Source organism: Juglans regia, chromosome 5 (assembly GCF_001411555.2).
Source record: "Juglans regia cultivar Chandler chromosome 5, Walnut 2.0, whole genome shotgun sequence".
Lineage (NCBI taxonomy): Eukaryota > Viridiplantae > Streptophyta > Magnoliopsida > Fagales > Juglandaceae > Juglans > Juglans regia.
Genome location: NC_049905.1, coordinates 4496772 through 4512601, shown reverse-complemented (window position 1 = coordinate 4512601; position 15830 = coordinate 4496772). Strand labels below are relative to the sequence as shown.

General features: G+C 35.0%; 3 protein-coding genes across 4 annotated transcripts; 1 reads left to right on the top strand and 2 right to left on the bottom strand.

Moving 5' to 3' along the window:
- The first annotated feature begins 1086 nt into the window (after nucleotides 1–1086).
- On the top strand, nucleotides 1087–6844 carry LOC108980825 (nuclear transport factor 2-like). Its single transcript, XM_018951837.2, has 10 exons — nucleotides 1087–1304; nucleotides 2045–2115; nucleotides 2209–2346; nucleotides 2791–3064; nucleotides 3143–3381; nucleotides 3591–3765; nucleotides 3879–4000; nucleotides 4118–4177; nucleotides 5713–5776; nucleotides 6134–6844. Exons 2-10 carry the CDS (start codon nucleotides 2059–2061, stop codon nucleotides 6433–6435), a joined length of 1431 nt encoding a protein of 476 aa, XP_018807382.1. The 5' UTR covers nucleotides 1087–1304; nucleotides 2045–2058; the 3' UTR covers nucleotides 6436–6844.
- A 311-nt stretch (nucleotides 6845–7155) lies between these two features.
- On the bottom strand, nucleotides 7156–9951 carry LOC108980824 (galacturonosyltransferase 8-like). 2 transcript variants are annotated; one of them, XR_001994439.2, is made up of 4 exons: nucleotides 9651–9951; nucleotides 8051–9298; nucleotides 7429–7783; nucleotides 7156–7280 (listed from the first exon to the last, which is right to left on the bottom strand). XR_001994439.2 is itself a non-coding variant. In XM_018951836.2 (3 exons), the coding sequence occupies exons 1-3, from the start codon at nucleotides 9921–9923 to the stop codon at nucleotides 7508–7510; spliced, it is 1797 nt and encodes a 598-aa protein (XP_018807381.1). In that variant the 5' UTR covers nucleotides 9924–9951; the 3' UTR covers nucleotides 7218–7507. The 2 variants fall into 2 exon arrangements, 1 of the variants encoding a protein (XP_018807381.1); XM_018951836.2 differs by having other exon boundaries at nucleotides 7218–7783.
- Nucleotides 9952–12071: 2120 nt separating this feature from the next.
- Nucleotides 12072–14064, bottom strand: LOC108980822. Its single transcript, XM_035690274.1, has one exon. It carries the CDS (start codon nucleotides 13664–13666, stop codon nucleotides 12374–12376), a length of 1293 nt encoding a protein of 430 aa, XP_035546167.1. The 5' UTR covers nucleotides 13667–14064; the 3' UTR covers nucleotides 12072–12373.
- Nucleotides 14065–15830: the final 1766 nt, after the last annotated feature.

Genomic DNA, 15830 nt, shown 5'->3' with positions numbered 1-15830 from the left:
TCATTGATGACTCGATGAGTTATTTAAGGAGTAGAGCTAAATATAAATATGTGCAAGTGCAATCCTTTCAAAAAACATGAACTTAACCATGAACAAGGTAAAATTACTTTTAAAGCTAAATATAAATCTAGGATTTATAGAAAAAATATATTTATTATCTTAATTTTTATCATCTTATTTCATGATGTGACATTAGATAATAGATTTATAAGTAAAATATAATAAATAATCTCTCATTATTTAATGACGCATCATAGGATGATTATAGAATGATAAAAATTGAAATGATAAGTAGTATTACTCAGACTTGTAAGTTTGGTGCAATCCTTTTAAAATGATATACTTATAATTATTTTTTACATTTTTTATACAATCATATGTTAAATTGAAGATATTTATATAAAGTAATATTAGTTTTATAAGTTGTTTAACAAAAATATTATTCATTTAACACATAGTCGTATAAAAGTTATAGAAAATAATATCATTTTCTCTTTTTAAAAAACACGAGCATAACCACCATGAGAAAGATAAAAGTCACTTTTGCACGTCCTGTAAATGTACAAATCATTTTCCATTAAACCTACTCCATGAATCAAATCGTAAAAATGGGTTCACAAGTCATTGATCTGCAAATCATATATCTGATTTCATTTCATCTCATTCTATTTTATTTTTAAATATAATTTAAATGTAAAATTTTTAAACTAATCATTACAATTTTTTTAAACTTTTAAATAAAAAATAATAATTTAATTTTTTTAAATTATCAAAACAAAAATAATATTATAAAACTATATTATTATAATATTTTAACTTTATAATATTTTTTATTCAATTTTTTTACTCTCATTTTCCAAATCTAAAAAATATTCAATTCAAATGATCTTATTACTATTAACAAATTATCTTACTATTATTCACAAAATTTTCGTCTCATTTCACTCTACAAACAAATTTTAATAAAATAAATAAATAAATTTAAAAGGCATTATTCTTATTAAATTAATTTTGCTGAGGAAAAGGCTTTGCATGTTTTCCGCACCCTACGCTCCCTTTGGGTTTTGTCCTATTGTATTGTAGAGTACACAATAAATATAAATACCCCCAAAACCCTACCTTTTATGCCCATTTCTCCCGCACAGTCGCACTTTCTCACCTCTCCAAGATCCAGAAGGAAGCCACCCTAGTATAAACCCTTGCGAAACAATACGACCAGAGGGAGGTGAGAGAAGGTCGCTGAGCAGCAAAATAGCATACACCTTCTCTCACTATCCGTCCGATCCGTCCTCCTCTTTGATCAGGTACTGTTGTCGCTTCCTCAATCCCCGTCGATGATTTTGTTGAATTGGTGTTTTGTTTGTGCTTCCTCAGGCCCATGTTTGTTTTCTGGGAAATATTACTAAATTCATTTCATGAACACGCGAAGATTCACGTATTATAAATCCTCTGCTGGATCGTCACTATTTTATTTTCATTTTCGGCATTCCCAGAGTAACCGCTCCCGTGAAAATGGAAACTCATGTGGGCGAGCTCTACCCAAACGAGCTGTATATATCAGTTTAGATTTTAATTTAATGAGTAAATTTTCTCTAGAACTAAATTGAAGTCGCGAAGGGATCTGAGGGATTCTTTCCTTGTTTTGTTAGATAGATAATGTTTTCTCAGAAAAGAAGTCTTCGATCCAAGTATCCCATGTAAAACTCATGTAATGGTTGGGAAAAATTATGATGTATTTTCGAATGCCCTCAGGAATATCTGCAATAGGGAAATCTACGTAGTTTTCTTGGTCTGTCAGTTATAATTATATTTGTAGGGAGTAGTTTGGGAATTTATTGCTTCCAATCTAATTTTAGACCTCCCCCTGTAATACTAGGGTGGAGGGATATTAAAGACCCATTGGTGCGTGTTCGCTTAGTAATAAGAAAAACTCTGGAAAATTTGATTTTTGTTTTCCATTAAAGTAGCAAGTCATTTTTAGTTCATGGAAGTTGTGAGTTGATGGAAAATGATGTTTTAAATTAGTGTTTTTATTTCTTTTCAGATATCAATTCATTGATGGCGTCTTCAGAGCAGGATGTATCAGCTGCAGCCTGCCCTCCTGCTGCTGATGTTGTATGTACTGATTTTTTATTGGGAATATTACAAAATCTTATGTGCTTTTTAGGGTTTTAATTTTTTTTTGGATGAATTTGTGGTCAAATCTAGGTTGGAAATGCCTTTGTTCACCAGTACTACCTTATCTTGCATCAATCCCCCGAGCTTGTTCATAGATTTTACCAGGATACTAGTAAGCTCGGTCGTCAAGAAGAAAATGGGGCCATGAATATTACAACAACTATGCAAGTGAGCTCCCATCTTTCTCTTTCTTTTTCTTTTTCTTTTTTTTAATTTTCTATCTATCTGTCCTTGAAAAGCCTAATTGATTACATGCCATGGATTGTTTAGTGTTCATGTTGTTGCTTTATGTGATTTAAATTTATCTCTGGTTGCTGAAAGTATGGTAGAATGAACAATTGTTTGGTGGCTGATAGTATGATGAAAAAGAGGATTTTTTAATTCTGAAATATTTTCTAAAATTTTTCAAAGTCATTAAACAGAGCAATCTATAAAATCTGAAAAAATTAGAGTGGGAAAATGAGTAGTTTGAGCATCTATAAGTTCTTACATTTTTTGTTCTATTTGTAAATTAGAATTTCTTATTTATTGGTAGGTTCACCTGTAAATGGTGAAAATTAGGATTTGAAACTTTCATCCCTCTATATACGCTGACTGATTTTCATTGAGTAGGCAATCAATGAGAAGATACTCTCGCTTCATTATGGCGAACTCAGTGCAGAAATCTTAACTGTGGATGCACAAGATTCTTTCAGTGGGGGAGTCCTTGTTCTTGTCACTGGGTATTTGACTGGAAAGGATAGTTTGAGGCGTAAATTTTCTCAAACTTTCTTCCTGGCCCCTCAAGACAAAGGCTACTTTGTTCTGAACGATGTTTTTAGATATGTGGATGATGGGAACCAGGGTTTGGTTAATGATGTGGAAGCACCTCTTACTTCTGACCTTGGTAATCTCAAACACAGTTTATAATTTAAAGTATTAAGTTTTGGTCATCTAGCTCATTTTGAGGATATTTTTGTTGTAGATCCTTCTCCTGTGCAGGAGAATCATGTTTCAGAGCCAGTAACTGCAGTGTCAGAGGTTGCTGATGGGGTGGAAGTGTATAATCCTTCTGAGAATGGACAAGCTTCTATTGAAGAAGAGGAAGAACCAGTTCCTGAGGTCGTCAATATAATTTCAGATGGTTGGCAGATAGTGGCCGAATCAAATGCCGAATCAAATTCTAAAATCGAAGAAGTTCCAAAGAAGTCATATGCCTCTATTGTAAGTGGTTATTAGGCAAAATCCTATTAGTTGTACTTATTTCTTATCCATATACTTTCGAATAATAGTTCTTCTAATCTCTAAATGGCTAAAATAGCAGCTTCAAGATTTGGGCACGAGTGATCTCCTTTTCTCTGTTATTGCTAGTTTTTTGTGTTATAGTTTATCAAGGTCTTGTTTGGTGAAAGCTATTTATTTTGGTATTCCAGGTTAAGGTTTTGAAAGAGAATGCTGCTCCATTTTCAACTCAAACACCTTCTCTTCGGAGGTCTGTCTCCAAGAGCCAAGAGCAACCAGTGAATTCTGGACCTCCTGCCCCAGTGTCTGAGACACCAGACTCCGACACAAATGCTAATGAAAACATTGCTAATAAGGAATTGGAAGGTGAGCAGTTTGTTATTGTTATGCTGTTTTCTGCTAGTTAACTTGCTGTGATCTGCATCTTGGTTTGTTGATTATACGAATTAATTTGTGTACATATTTTTGTGTATGGACAGCTGATGGTCATTCTATTTACATAAAAGGCCTCCCTGTGAATGCTACTCCTGCCCTGCTTGAAGTTGAGTTCAAGAAGTTTGGACCTATCAAGATTGGCGGAATACAAGTCAGAAGCCAAAAGGTATGCCATGATGTAAACTCAAATTTCTTGTTGATGGTTAACTGTTTCCTTGGCTAGTATTTATTTATTTTTATAAGTCCTTGGCTAGTATTTATTGTTCATGCATATATACAACAGGGATTTTGTTTTGGCTTTGTGGAGTTTGAGGTGGCAACCGCTGTGCAAAGTGCAATCGAGGTATGCATCTGGTTTCATTGGTGATCTTTTTTCCCCTTTTCTGTTATGCTTGATGCACTTAAACAGATGGATAGGCCATAGCCCCTCTTATTTGTTGATTTTAGCACTTATTAAAAAAAAAAAATTGTTGATTTTAGCACTTGTTAGATCCAATTGGTGCAAATGAGTTGTACTCTGTACTGAATCTAAGGCCGTTTCTCATTGTGTATAATGATTTCTCGGACTTTTTCATGGTTGGGAAATAAGCTGTCTTTACGTGGGATTTTTGTTTCATGGGCAAATGCTTTGCAAAGTGCAATTATTGTGTTCATTGGATTTGGATTTTAAGATCTTTTCTTCTTTGTTCATTGTTTCCCTTCCATTATGATTCATAATGTGAAGGAGATGGATCAGCCATAACTTGTTTAATTAGTCGAAGCTGGATATGCTACTTTTAGTTCTGATGGTTTTCTCATGTAGGCCGCATGATTTTAATCTAATTGTAATGAGACGTCCTGGGTCTACAAACAGATCTTACAAAAGTAAACTGACATGAATCATTGAGACGTCAAATCTACTTTACAATATAGATAGCTTTACAATATCTTTGTAGATCTAGTTGTTCTCAATTGCAATTGGTCAGACATATTTGAATACAAAGCCAACTTGGGCAATTAAATGTAGCTTTTCTTGCCTCAGATTTGGGTTTTGCAGTTTGTTAAATTGAATAAAAATTAAGATTTTGCAATGTCTTATTTGTATTTGGATTATTACCTCACATTTTTTTATTCTTGAATATCAATCTTGTTTCGCTAAATAAAGGTTCTAGTGACTTCTTTTACGTTTTCAAAACTACTTGACCCTTTATTGAATTATAGTGACATGAGGCTGTAATATGTGTAGGCTATAATGTAGTCTACACATATTTTTGTTTTACATATAAAAAAATGTGTAGACTATAATGGTCATAATTTCATACCTTCCATTTTGATGCTTGCTCTCTCCACAACTGTTGAGGCTAAATAGTTTTATGGATCATGTACGAGCCCTATCACCATATGCGTAATTTAGTTTTCTATTAGGGATGCATTTTGATAATTGGGTTGTGCTTGGTTAGTTTTACTGAAGATTGGTTGATCTTACTCCTGCCTTTTTCTTTCTGGTTAATAGGTACATTAGATTCAGTAGTATAGGCTTCCCTCTCTTTTTTTGTTTGTGCGTGCAGTTGTTCTCCAAATTCATCTGTTGATGGAATTTAGTTTCCAGTAATGTTTCCCTGTTAATTTCTTTATTATTAATAGAAATTTGAAAAGAATTTTGAAATTATTTATTTACTCGAAAAGAGATCTTATGCTTTTTTTATGCCTTACAAAAAATGGTCCTATTAGTTCAGAATTATTTAATGTTGTAGGTGTTTCAACCTCTTTTCTAACTAACGAGTGGTCTGGTTTCATTGCTTGTATTGGATCTTTTCAATTCATTGTTGCTTCCATTAGCATCCAATGTTACTTTGCATTTTGTTATTACATGCAATTATATTCAAGATAATGTTTCAGGCTTCACCCATCATCATTGGTGGACGTCAAGCTGTTGTTGAGGAAAAGAGATCTACTAATCGAGGTAGGTTGTGTTTGTGGTTGAATCTTACTGATTTCTTTAAAGTAAATGCAATCCAATATCTTTAAAAGAAAGAGATCAGATAATCAGTGTTTAGATTTCAAAAGTGTTTCTGTTAGACCCAATTTTTAATGAGTAGAAGGGCCATTCTTGATTGAATTAGGAAATGGGATTTTCTTTCCCCCAAAGTTCCATGGAAGACATGCTTGAATCATTTGAGGGATGGGAGTTGTGATACATTTATCAGACTCGGTTACAACTGCTTATTGCTAAACAAATTAGGTTTTATGTACTCAGTTTGAACTGTAGATTTGGGCTTATCCATTGACACCTTGATATTGGCTGTTCTTCAATCTGCAGTGAACAGTAGTAAGGGACGATTTCCATCTGGAAGGGTGACTGGATATAGGAATGATGGTGCAAGAGGACGTGGAAATGGGAACTATGGAAGTGGCCAGGGCTATTATGGTCGTGGTGACTTCAATGGCAGGGCTGAGTTTGGCAGCAGGAGTGGCAACCGAGGTGGATATTTTAGTAGTCGTGGAGAGGGATATCAGAGGGGTGATCACATGGGTGGCAATGGTGGGCGTGTGAATCGTGCTGGTGGGTTGGCCGTAAATGCATCCAGAAATACAGCACCACAGATACCTGCTACCGCCTAAGGAATAAGGAGCCAAAGTTTGTCGGGAGGATAGCAATTTGAAGATTTTTTCAAGTTGCTTATTCAAGTGATGGGTTAAATTTTTTTTTCATTGAATGAGAGGTACATGAGATTTGCTCGAGATTTTGTCCATGTGTTTTTTTATTGGTCTTGGGTGGATAATCGATTAAAAATACTATTCGGTGCATTGTTTCGCATCTCAGGAGAGTTAGTTCGTTGTGGGTCACGTGTTTTTTTTTTTCATGAGACTAGGAATTTTTAGAGCGTTGGTGCTGGGAATGAGAGCATGCTTCGGCTATATAGAAGATAGATCATTCTGATATGGATCATGTGGTAAGACCCGTTTAGTAGTATCTATCTATTAATCGAGTTCTTGAGTTTGAAGGTGATAAAAATTAATGCACCTGAAGAATGTCCTTTTTTAATCTTACGATTATCATCATCTCAAAGAAACCAGTTGCAGACCCATGCATGCATTGTCGCTTTCAACATTAGATTTCAGGAGTTAAATGTTGGGCATGATCGTGCATCGCACGGAACAATGTCTTCATGAAATTCCCATTATGTCTTGCCGGATTTGTTTACTTTTTAATTGGGATTTTAAATCAAATAAGATGTTTCATCCAAACGTATTCTACAATTCAAAGAGACAATAAACACGTTTATATCTCAGTAACGCATGGTGCACAAAATTCTTGGGTTATATATAAGAACATAAAAGGAGATATTCATATATATATATATATAGAGAGAGAGAGAGAGAGAGCTAAAGGCAACTTAGGATAATCCAACAAGGCTCTCTTATGATTAACATCTGCCGATGTGCTTCATGAAACCATTGAAGTCCTTGTATGAACAAATCAGAGAATTAATAATCCAAAACCGATATAACAAGTATTTTACATTTGGTAATCTTAGGATAGAGGAAAATTTTCTTTTGGTGTTGAATAAGAACGTATAAGCGAAATAACAAGAAGAGTAAAGAGTTGCATACTTGCTGCATGATGAGTGAGCATGCCAAAATTCCTTTTGAGATAAAAAGAGATCAGAGGCTTCAACTACTACTACTTATTTTAGAGACCGAAATTGCAAGCCTGGACAAACTCCAAATCATAGTCAACATACTTCGTCCAGAGTGGCCGAAACTGATTCATGGCGATGTCGAGCCACGGCTTCATATTCCCGTTGAAGTGCACCACTGCAGCATTGCGGATCTCATCCCTGCTAATGCTTGGATTGTAACCAAGTCCCAGTACATGCCACGACTTGTCCAGAGGCTTTGTTGTCGAGTAATATGTGATTAGTCCTGGAGGCAATGTCCCCAATTTCCACAATGTACGGTTCTCATTCTGCAACAAGATTTATCATTTAATACTAATAGCAAAAGAAACAGTATAGCACAGATACCCAACAAAAATGCAAAAAGAGAACATCTTTATGTCAATGCAACCATGATGTTCATTCAACTTTCTTTTTTGTTTCAAAATTGCAGTCTTTAGCAGCGTTGATTTCCCGACATTATTAATTCTTCAACTACAGACAGTGTGTTCAGAAAACAACTAGACAAGATCAATTGGTTCAAATAACAGAATAACAGAATAGAATCAAGGGATTACCAGGTTCTGCCAGTAGTGATACTCTTCAGTGCACTTCTCCCTCCTCCAAGCATCCAAATCAAAGAAGTTCATTCCATAAGCCCACGCACAGGCGTTGGGGCTAAACCTTGCCTTAATCAAAGGGTGTGAAAAATTCATGTACTGTGCATAGCGATGGAATGACCCAAAACACGTCTCAACTGCCCCATTCACCTTCCCATCCATATCTATCTTCCACAACCCTGTCAAGTCCCTCTGCACCACTATATCATCATCCAAAAACAAGATCCTGTGCAATTTTGGGTACATTTCCGGCAAATAAAACCTCAGGTGATTCAATATGGACAAATACTTTGGGTTCCTAAACTTCATATTCGTGGTGTCCTTTGTTGCATTCTCAAGCTTATTCTCGAAGTAAAACCTCTGCAAATTTGCAGACTCCAATTGCCGAAGCACTGGCACATACGAAGAGTTCAAGAACTTGTAATCTTCAACTGCCTTCACTTCAATGTGCGCTCCGTTATAGTCCTTCAATTTGAACATAACTTGCATTGCCCCAAGATTCATCTTATCAGTCACAACATGGAATACATGTTTCCACGGCTCCTTCGAGTTCTTTACTGCCGAATTGACCACCACTGAAGCGGCAATCACATTATCCGAGAAAATTGCGTAATGGTAAAGCTTCGGATCCTCAAACTCCGGTGGAGTTGGCTTCCCCTCATCAGAATACTTATCGGGATTAGCGATTCGCTCTTCCATCAACCGCATTGCGAGGCAGTGCAGACTTTTTGGGATTGATTTTGCGGCTATCAAGCTCGAGAAAGCTCCTTGCTTCTTCGCCTTCGTTAATTGCTCATTAACCGCAAAAATCGTATCCTTCAACTTCTGGATCTTCAATTGGTTATCGAATGACTCTTTGGCTTCCGCAATCACTTGCCTCGTCACTTTAATTCGCTCCTTCACTTCCTTCTCGAATTGCCGTAAAACCGATTCGTCAAGGTAAAGGGAGTCAGATTCGGAGAGAGCACGATATGTGGGCTTGTTGAGGAGATCGGTGTAGTTCCGGGAGAGATCTGCGAAAATCCTAACGAGCTTGGAGTTCTCGAGCTTGAGCTTTCGAGCGTAGGAGGCGTAAGCCAGAGCCAATGACCGGTGGTCGTCTGCTTGCTTCCGGATCTGATCCAGCCGGGGCTTGAGAGGGTCCGATTTGAGAGCGAGTACGGATCTTCTCGTAATTCCCAATCCATATGAACCAGAATTGAAGCCCTAATTCAATAGAAATCAATTAAGTAAGTAAGTAAGTAAGTAAGTTTCACCTATAAGAATTTCCAGCATTAACAGTGGTAAGCAAGTTTGTTTCGCGAGAAAATAGAAAAGAAAAAAAAAATCCAAGAACATTGTTAGTTGCATATCTTCTTCCAGATCAGGAATGACAAGATCCAGAAGTGAAAACCCAACTAAAGCTAAAAAAAAAAAAAAAACAGAAAACAAAAAGATGATACATATAAAGACGGAAAAAATTACAATAATCCTTAAATCTGCCGTAAGACCTTAAGCTAGAGAGCTGTTCGTCTTAAGGAAATGAGATCTAAGAGGAAGGTAGGGAGAGAGTACTGACTAAGTGGTGGAGGTGGGAAGGATGGGCGCCAGAAGTGAAGAGGAAAGAGAGAGTGAGGAAGAGGCAGAGGAAGACGGAGATGGCGGAGGCCAAGAGTCTGAAGGTGAATCCGAGGCTCCGGACCGATCCTCCGGCACCGGTGATCCTCTCCGAAGTGCGTGCGGTCCGAAAGGTGGCCATTTTTTGCCGAGTTTTTCTTCCTTTTCTCTTTTGTTTTATTGATGGAAAATGATTGCTAATTAATTTGTGTGAGCGTGTTTTCTGAGTGTGCATGGGCTGTCACCCACACCTCGGACTCTGATTCTGACTCGGCCAGTCGGCGGCACACCATTACTGTAAATAATATTTGTTCACAAAAATTAAGGATAAAAAAAAACACCACGTCGGTGGAGTGACTTTGCATAATATCTATTATATTAGAATAATTATTAATAAAAGGGTAGTGCTACAGCCCCGCTGGGGGCTTCCGCTGGGCTGTAGTTTTATTTAATATATATTTTATTTAAATAATTTTTATATAGATTTTTTAATATTTTAAAAAAATTAAATTAAATTAAAATATTATTAAGAAAATATTTTTTTTAATTTAAAAGTAAAAAATATATATTAAAAAATATTTTCTTAATCACGAAGTAAAATAAAAAATTATAAAAAAATATTTTTTTATAATTTTTTATTTTACTTCATGATTAAGAAAATATTTTTTAATAATATTATGATTTTTTTTAAAAATATTTAAAATAGTCATATTACAGCCTCCGTTGGGGGCTCCCGTTGAGCTTAACATGTACTTTTTTATGTGTAATTTTTTAATTTATTTTTTATATAGATTTTTTTTACACTTATAAATATTTTTAAAAAATAAAATAAATTTAAAATATCATTAAAAAACACTTCCTTAATCAGAAAGTAAAAAAAAAAAATCATTAAAAAACATTTCCTTAGTCAGAAAGTAAAAAAAAAAATCATTAAAAAACACTTCCTTAATCAGAAAGTAAAAAAAAAATCATTAAAAAACACTTTCTTAATCAGAAAGTAAAAAACAAATCATTAAAAAACACTTCCTTAATCAGAAAGTAAAATACAAATTATTAAATATTAATTTTTATTCTACTTTATAATTAAGAAAATATTTTTAAATAATATTATAATTTTTATTTTATTTTTTAAAATATTTAAAATTATTAAAAATATCTATATAAAAATAAATTTAAAAAAAATATATAAAAAAATGCTACATGCCCCAGCGGGGCATGTAGCATTTTCCTTAATAAAAATTGTAAAAAATATAGGATGTTATATATTAATAATTACTTACTCTCACTTTCACTCTCACACTTTATATTTATAAATTTTTTATTAAATTTTAAGATATTTTTCATAAAATATAAGATAATAAATAGAAATTAATAAGACTAATTTTTTATTTAATAATAAAAATATATTTATAATCTAATATACCATATCAAATTATATCAATCTATAAATTTATTTTTTAAGTAAAGCATTTTTCAAATATGATAAGTGTTGATTAAATATGTGACAATCACACTGCTTTTATTAAGAACTTAAAAAGTTGACAGTCTCTTGGTTACAAAAATATGTGCTTATATATGCTCAATTAAATTTTTTAAAAGAGAAATACATCATCCATAAATGAATTTTATAAATTAGATTAAAAAATTGATATAACTTAATGTAATACGTTAAGCCACATCAAACCTAGTAAGCTTGGGAGTTTATTTTTATTATATTCATTTATGGATCTAGTACTTCTCCTTTTTTAAATAAATTGGTGAAAGTTTCTTCTGATTTAATTTGGAGGAAGAATTTGTCAATTTTTATTATATTTAATGTTATTTAAAGATTTACGTAGATAACAATAATTTTAATAAAACTGATCATTTTATATCGATTTTACGCTTCTCACCATATATATCTCTCGTGTCTGGTTTTCAGAAAGAGAAATATTTTAATCACAAATGGATTACATAACAGTAATCTCATAAATTGGTGTGGCTTCATGTAGTTTGTCAGATTATAAAATTACTTTTATTGTAAAGTAGATCTAACGAATCACATGAAATTACGTCAATTTATGTGATTGTTTTTTTATAATCTCTTTGTAGCTATAGCAATATTCTTTCAGAAAATAGGGTGCTGTTATGATCACGTCTACTCTATCCTTGTGAACTATAATCAAGCTTCTGCAGACTTTACCGGAGTTTAAAATCCGACCAAATCAGAAGTATCGGATTTGAGAACAAAGAAAAGTAACATGCAGATATGACATCCTTGGTTGGTTCTGCCTAGGATGCTCACCCCATGCTGAATGCAAGTAGTACCTTAATAAAGGTTACTTAATATCATGCCTATATTACAACTGTTGGATGCAACTCCTGTCTGCTTGTCTCCCAAACAATCAATCACAGCATATATATAACGCATGAGGTCATAAGATTAAAAGGGCTCTTAACACCATTACCAGGACACATATTTTCTCTGAATATCTCTCCTCTTTTGGTCAGAAACAGAGGCAAAATGCTGGAGCCTCTCTCTGTAATACATCATGTAGCACATTTGCTGCTGATTGTTCCACAACGGAAAGTCTCCAAATTGAGAGGAAGAAAACACATAAAAAAAAAAAAAAAAAAACAAGAGGCAATATTTACCTGTGATCCTTGAAACATTAATACATTTTGACAAAGTTAAATTGATTTGATTCAGTGGTAACCCTTCTTGCCATGCCTGCCAAAATGGTGCAACCATCCTATCCCTTTTAGGGCCTTGGAGAACTTGACAAGATTAGGCCTTCCCATTCCTAAGTTCATCTTCCCTGCTGAGAATTTCAAAGCCTGTAAGCAGCACAACTGCCCATCAATGTCATCCTCTTCCACCTCATCCTCCTCATACTCAACCGATTTGCCTGACTTCTTCTTTTTGTTGATTCTTCCCTGCACCTTTTTCGATTCTGTCTCATATGTCTCCCAAAGCATATCCATCCCTTCACCTCCATTTACATTGTGTCGCTCCTCGAAAAGCTTGCATGCCAATGTCCTTCTCCATTCCTTCTCTTTCCTCATTGAACCAAAACTTCCAAGTTTCGAGCCCAATTCTTTAGAATTCTCCATAAATTTTGAAGAATCCTCTCCCACATTTCTTGGACTCCCCATACTTGCGCCAAGTCTCTGCGAGTTTACCATCACTTGGGGATCATGCTCTTCACTGTAGTTGGTGCTCAATGTAGTACTGTCATTTGTTTTATCATACATTGCCTTTGATCCGTTTCTCATGGATGATTCTTCTTTTCCTTCTTCCACTTCATAGAACTCTATGCCTGGTTGGTTGATTTCTTTCTCTTCCTTTACACAAAACATAGTTTCCAACCCATTCTCTTCTTGAAAAAAGCATTCTAATCTCTTCACTTCCACATTCTGTTGAGTGATTCCTGGCCGTGTAGTCGGAACCTGATATGCATCAGAATTTCCGGTTAGAGCTTCCAATCCACTAATACAATTGCCTCCAGAACCCACACTCTTGTCAACCGGTGCTTCATATGCTTCTGAGCAAACTTCTTTGACTTCCCATTCCAAAACTTCCACGGGGGCCTCACCAATTTCAAAGGTAGATTTGTCAAACACAATCTTAAACACTTCAAGCTCCTCAAATTGTTGAAAATCTTCATTTCCATCGTCCACTTTTGGTTGTAATCTTTCGAAAAGAGTTCGAGATGTACTAACAAGAGAAGCCACTTTGGACTCTGAAGATTCAGAGTGAGAGTACTCTTGGACAAGTTTGGGAGAGACAGTAAGAAGAACAAGGAGGAGAAGAAAGGTTGTGATAAGGAGAGGAGAGAGGAAAGAGAGGAGCTTTAGAAGATAAGGGGAGAAGAAGATGAAGTAACAGAAGTAAAGAGGGTGGGAGAGAATGAAGAAACAAAATTGGATTAAGTCAAAGAGGAGAAGACTGGAGAATCCCGTCTTCTTGAAGGTACTTGAGAAACAAAATTCGGACATTTTCTCTCTTGGTGTCAAAGAAAGAAGGTGAAGGAAGTTTTGGCTTTTATTCTCTCTCTGCTATGGAATGCAATGGAGATGGAGCTTTTTCTTGTTTTTGTTTCAGCAGTGGAAGAGAAAAGTGTGAAATTGGAAGTGAGAGACAGGCGTGAATAACGGAGGAGACTGGGAACAGAGGGTGACTACTACTAGAAAGAAAAGCACCTTTAAGAACTTTGGTCCTTCCTGTCCACAATTACCGTGTTTTCTTTTCTTTTTTCTCCTCCTTCCTTCAGATTTGCATAGACAAACCTTCAAGTCCTCTTTCATAATTACATGGAATCCGTACAAATTAAATGCTTTCAAAGAGAATTGTTGTTACGTCAAGACCCAAATCACATAGCCTATACTTCAAAAAAACTAGTCAATGATACAATTGGAACCTCATTAGAAATTTATAAAGAGCAAGAACTTCTCATTCCCAATAAATGTAGGATCTCATACACCACCTATCTTTATCCTTATCATATGGGGTATCACAATTCTCCCAATCAACTTCTATCAAAGAGTCTCTAAAAATAAACATTTTTTTTTAATTTATTTTTTTATTATTATTTTTTATCAATGAAGATCTCTAAAAATAAACTTACTATCAAATTTAACAAGCTTCTAGAGCTTCATATACACAAAAAACCACCTTTTCAGAAAGGAAACTGGTGTATGGTTTTGGGTTACAACTTTTCCTTCTTTTCTTATCTCAAGTTTTCTACTTGGAGTTTGAGATGAAATGAAAAGGGTTTATGGGACAAAAAGATCACAAGGTAGTTGCTACATACATCCCTAATGAACCTAAACATAATTGAAAGATACTTTACGAGGGATTTATTCAAACAAGTCAATTGTATGGGGGGAATCAAACTTTTTCTGGATCTCTCAAGTCGAATTTCATGGGCCCCTTATGCATCAAAAGTTGCTTCTTTTGACTGGAATGAAAAGTATTAAAGCAATCAAAAGCCTCATTTACAACCTCTATTTCTTTCCAAAAGGTTGACATAATGTGAAATATGAGTACTCCACCATTCTTGTCTCCTGAATTTTATCTCTTCTGTGTCTGTCTATATACCCAAATCTACCTTGAATTGGATTCGGACACCATAGCACTGCACACAGACAAAGTACTCTGAAATTATCAAATCGGTAATATCTCAGATTAAATATGGGAAAATGAAATCCCATGTTACTTGGAAGGATGTTCCTGCCTTTGTAATGATCTAAGGGATTTAAATTATAATATGGACTAATAGAATTCCTAGCCCTTTATAATGGTGTTACTAGAACCATGCTCAGGCAGAGACCAGCCTCGGATTGTAATCTCGTCTTTCTTTTTTCCAAAAATTAGAAGAAAAGAGAGAGAGTTACCATCCATGCTTTGAAGGTTTTACTTCTTTTTTGGTTTTTTTGGCCCTTTTTTCTGGGCTGTTGAACTAAAATTTGATTCGAAAGGAACATATATCAACTAGGAGAGAGGTAGTGGGTACCTCACATACAGGAAGAGCGATAATAGGAGACAGAAGGTAATTGAAGTGTTTGGAAGGTAAGATGGGAATGCACATGGGGAGCCACTCATAGCCACTCAAGTTCATCCCCTGCCTGCAACCTGAGGGTCCCCGGCTTGTTACCTCTCAGGGGACCCATACCATGTCTGTTTGCCGGCTGGCTACCCTTTCGCTTCCGCTGGTATGCCTACGGGATCTCAGTGGAAGCTTTGACAGATATTCTTTCCCATCTCCTTTTTGACTAAAACGAATCAATTGATGTTTTACCCTTCCCATGGCTGTACTAGGGGTGTCAATATGTCACACGACCCATTAACCCAACACGAACACGACACGATAAAAGCGGGTTAGGGTTTACTCTTAACGGGTTCGGGTCAAAACGGGTTGACCCGTTAAGACACGATAGCTTAACGGGTTGATAACGGGTCAACCCGTTATGACCCGTTATAACCTGTTATGACCCGTTAAGAAAGTTAAAATTACAATTATACCCTTATACCTAAAAAATAAAATTGTTGAGATTTTAATTTAGATATTTTTATTGTTTAGATTGTAATTTTGGACTTGTAGTTAGTTTTATATTTTGTATAGATATTGTGATTTTAACATTTATATAAAATTATGCTAAA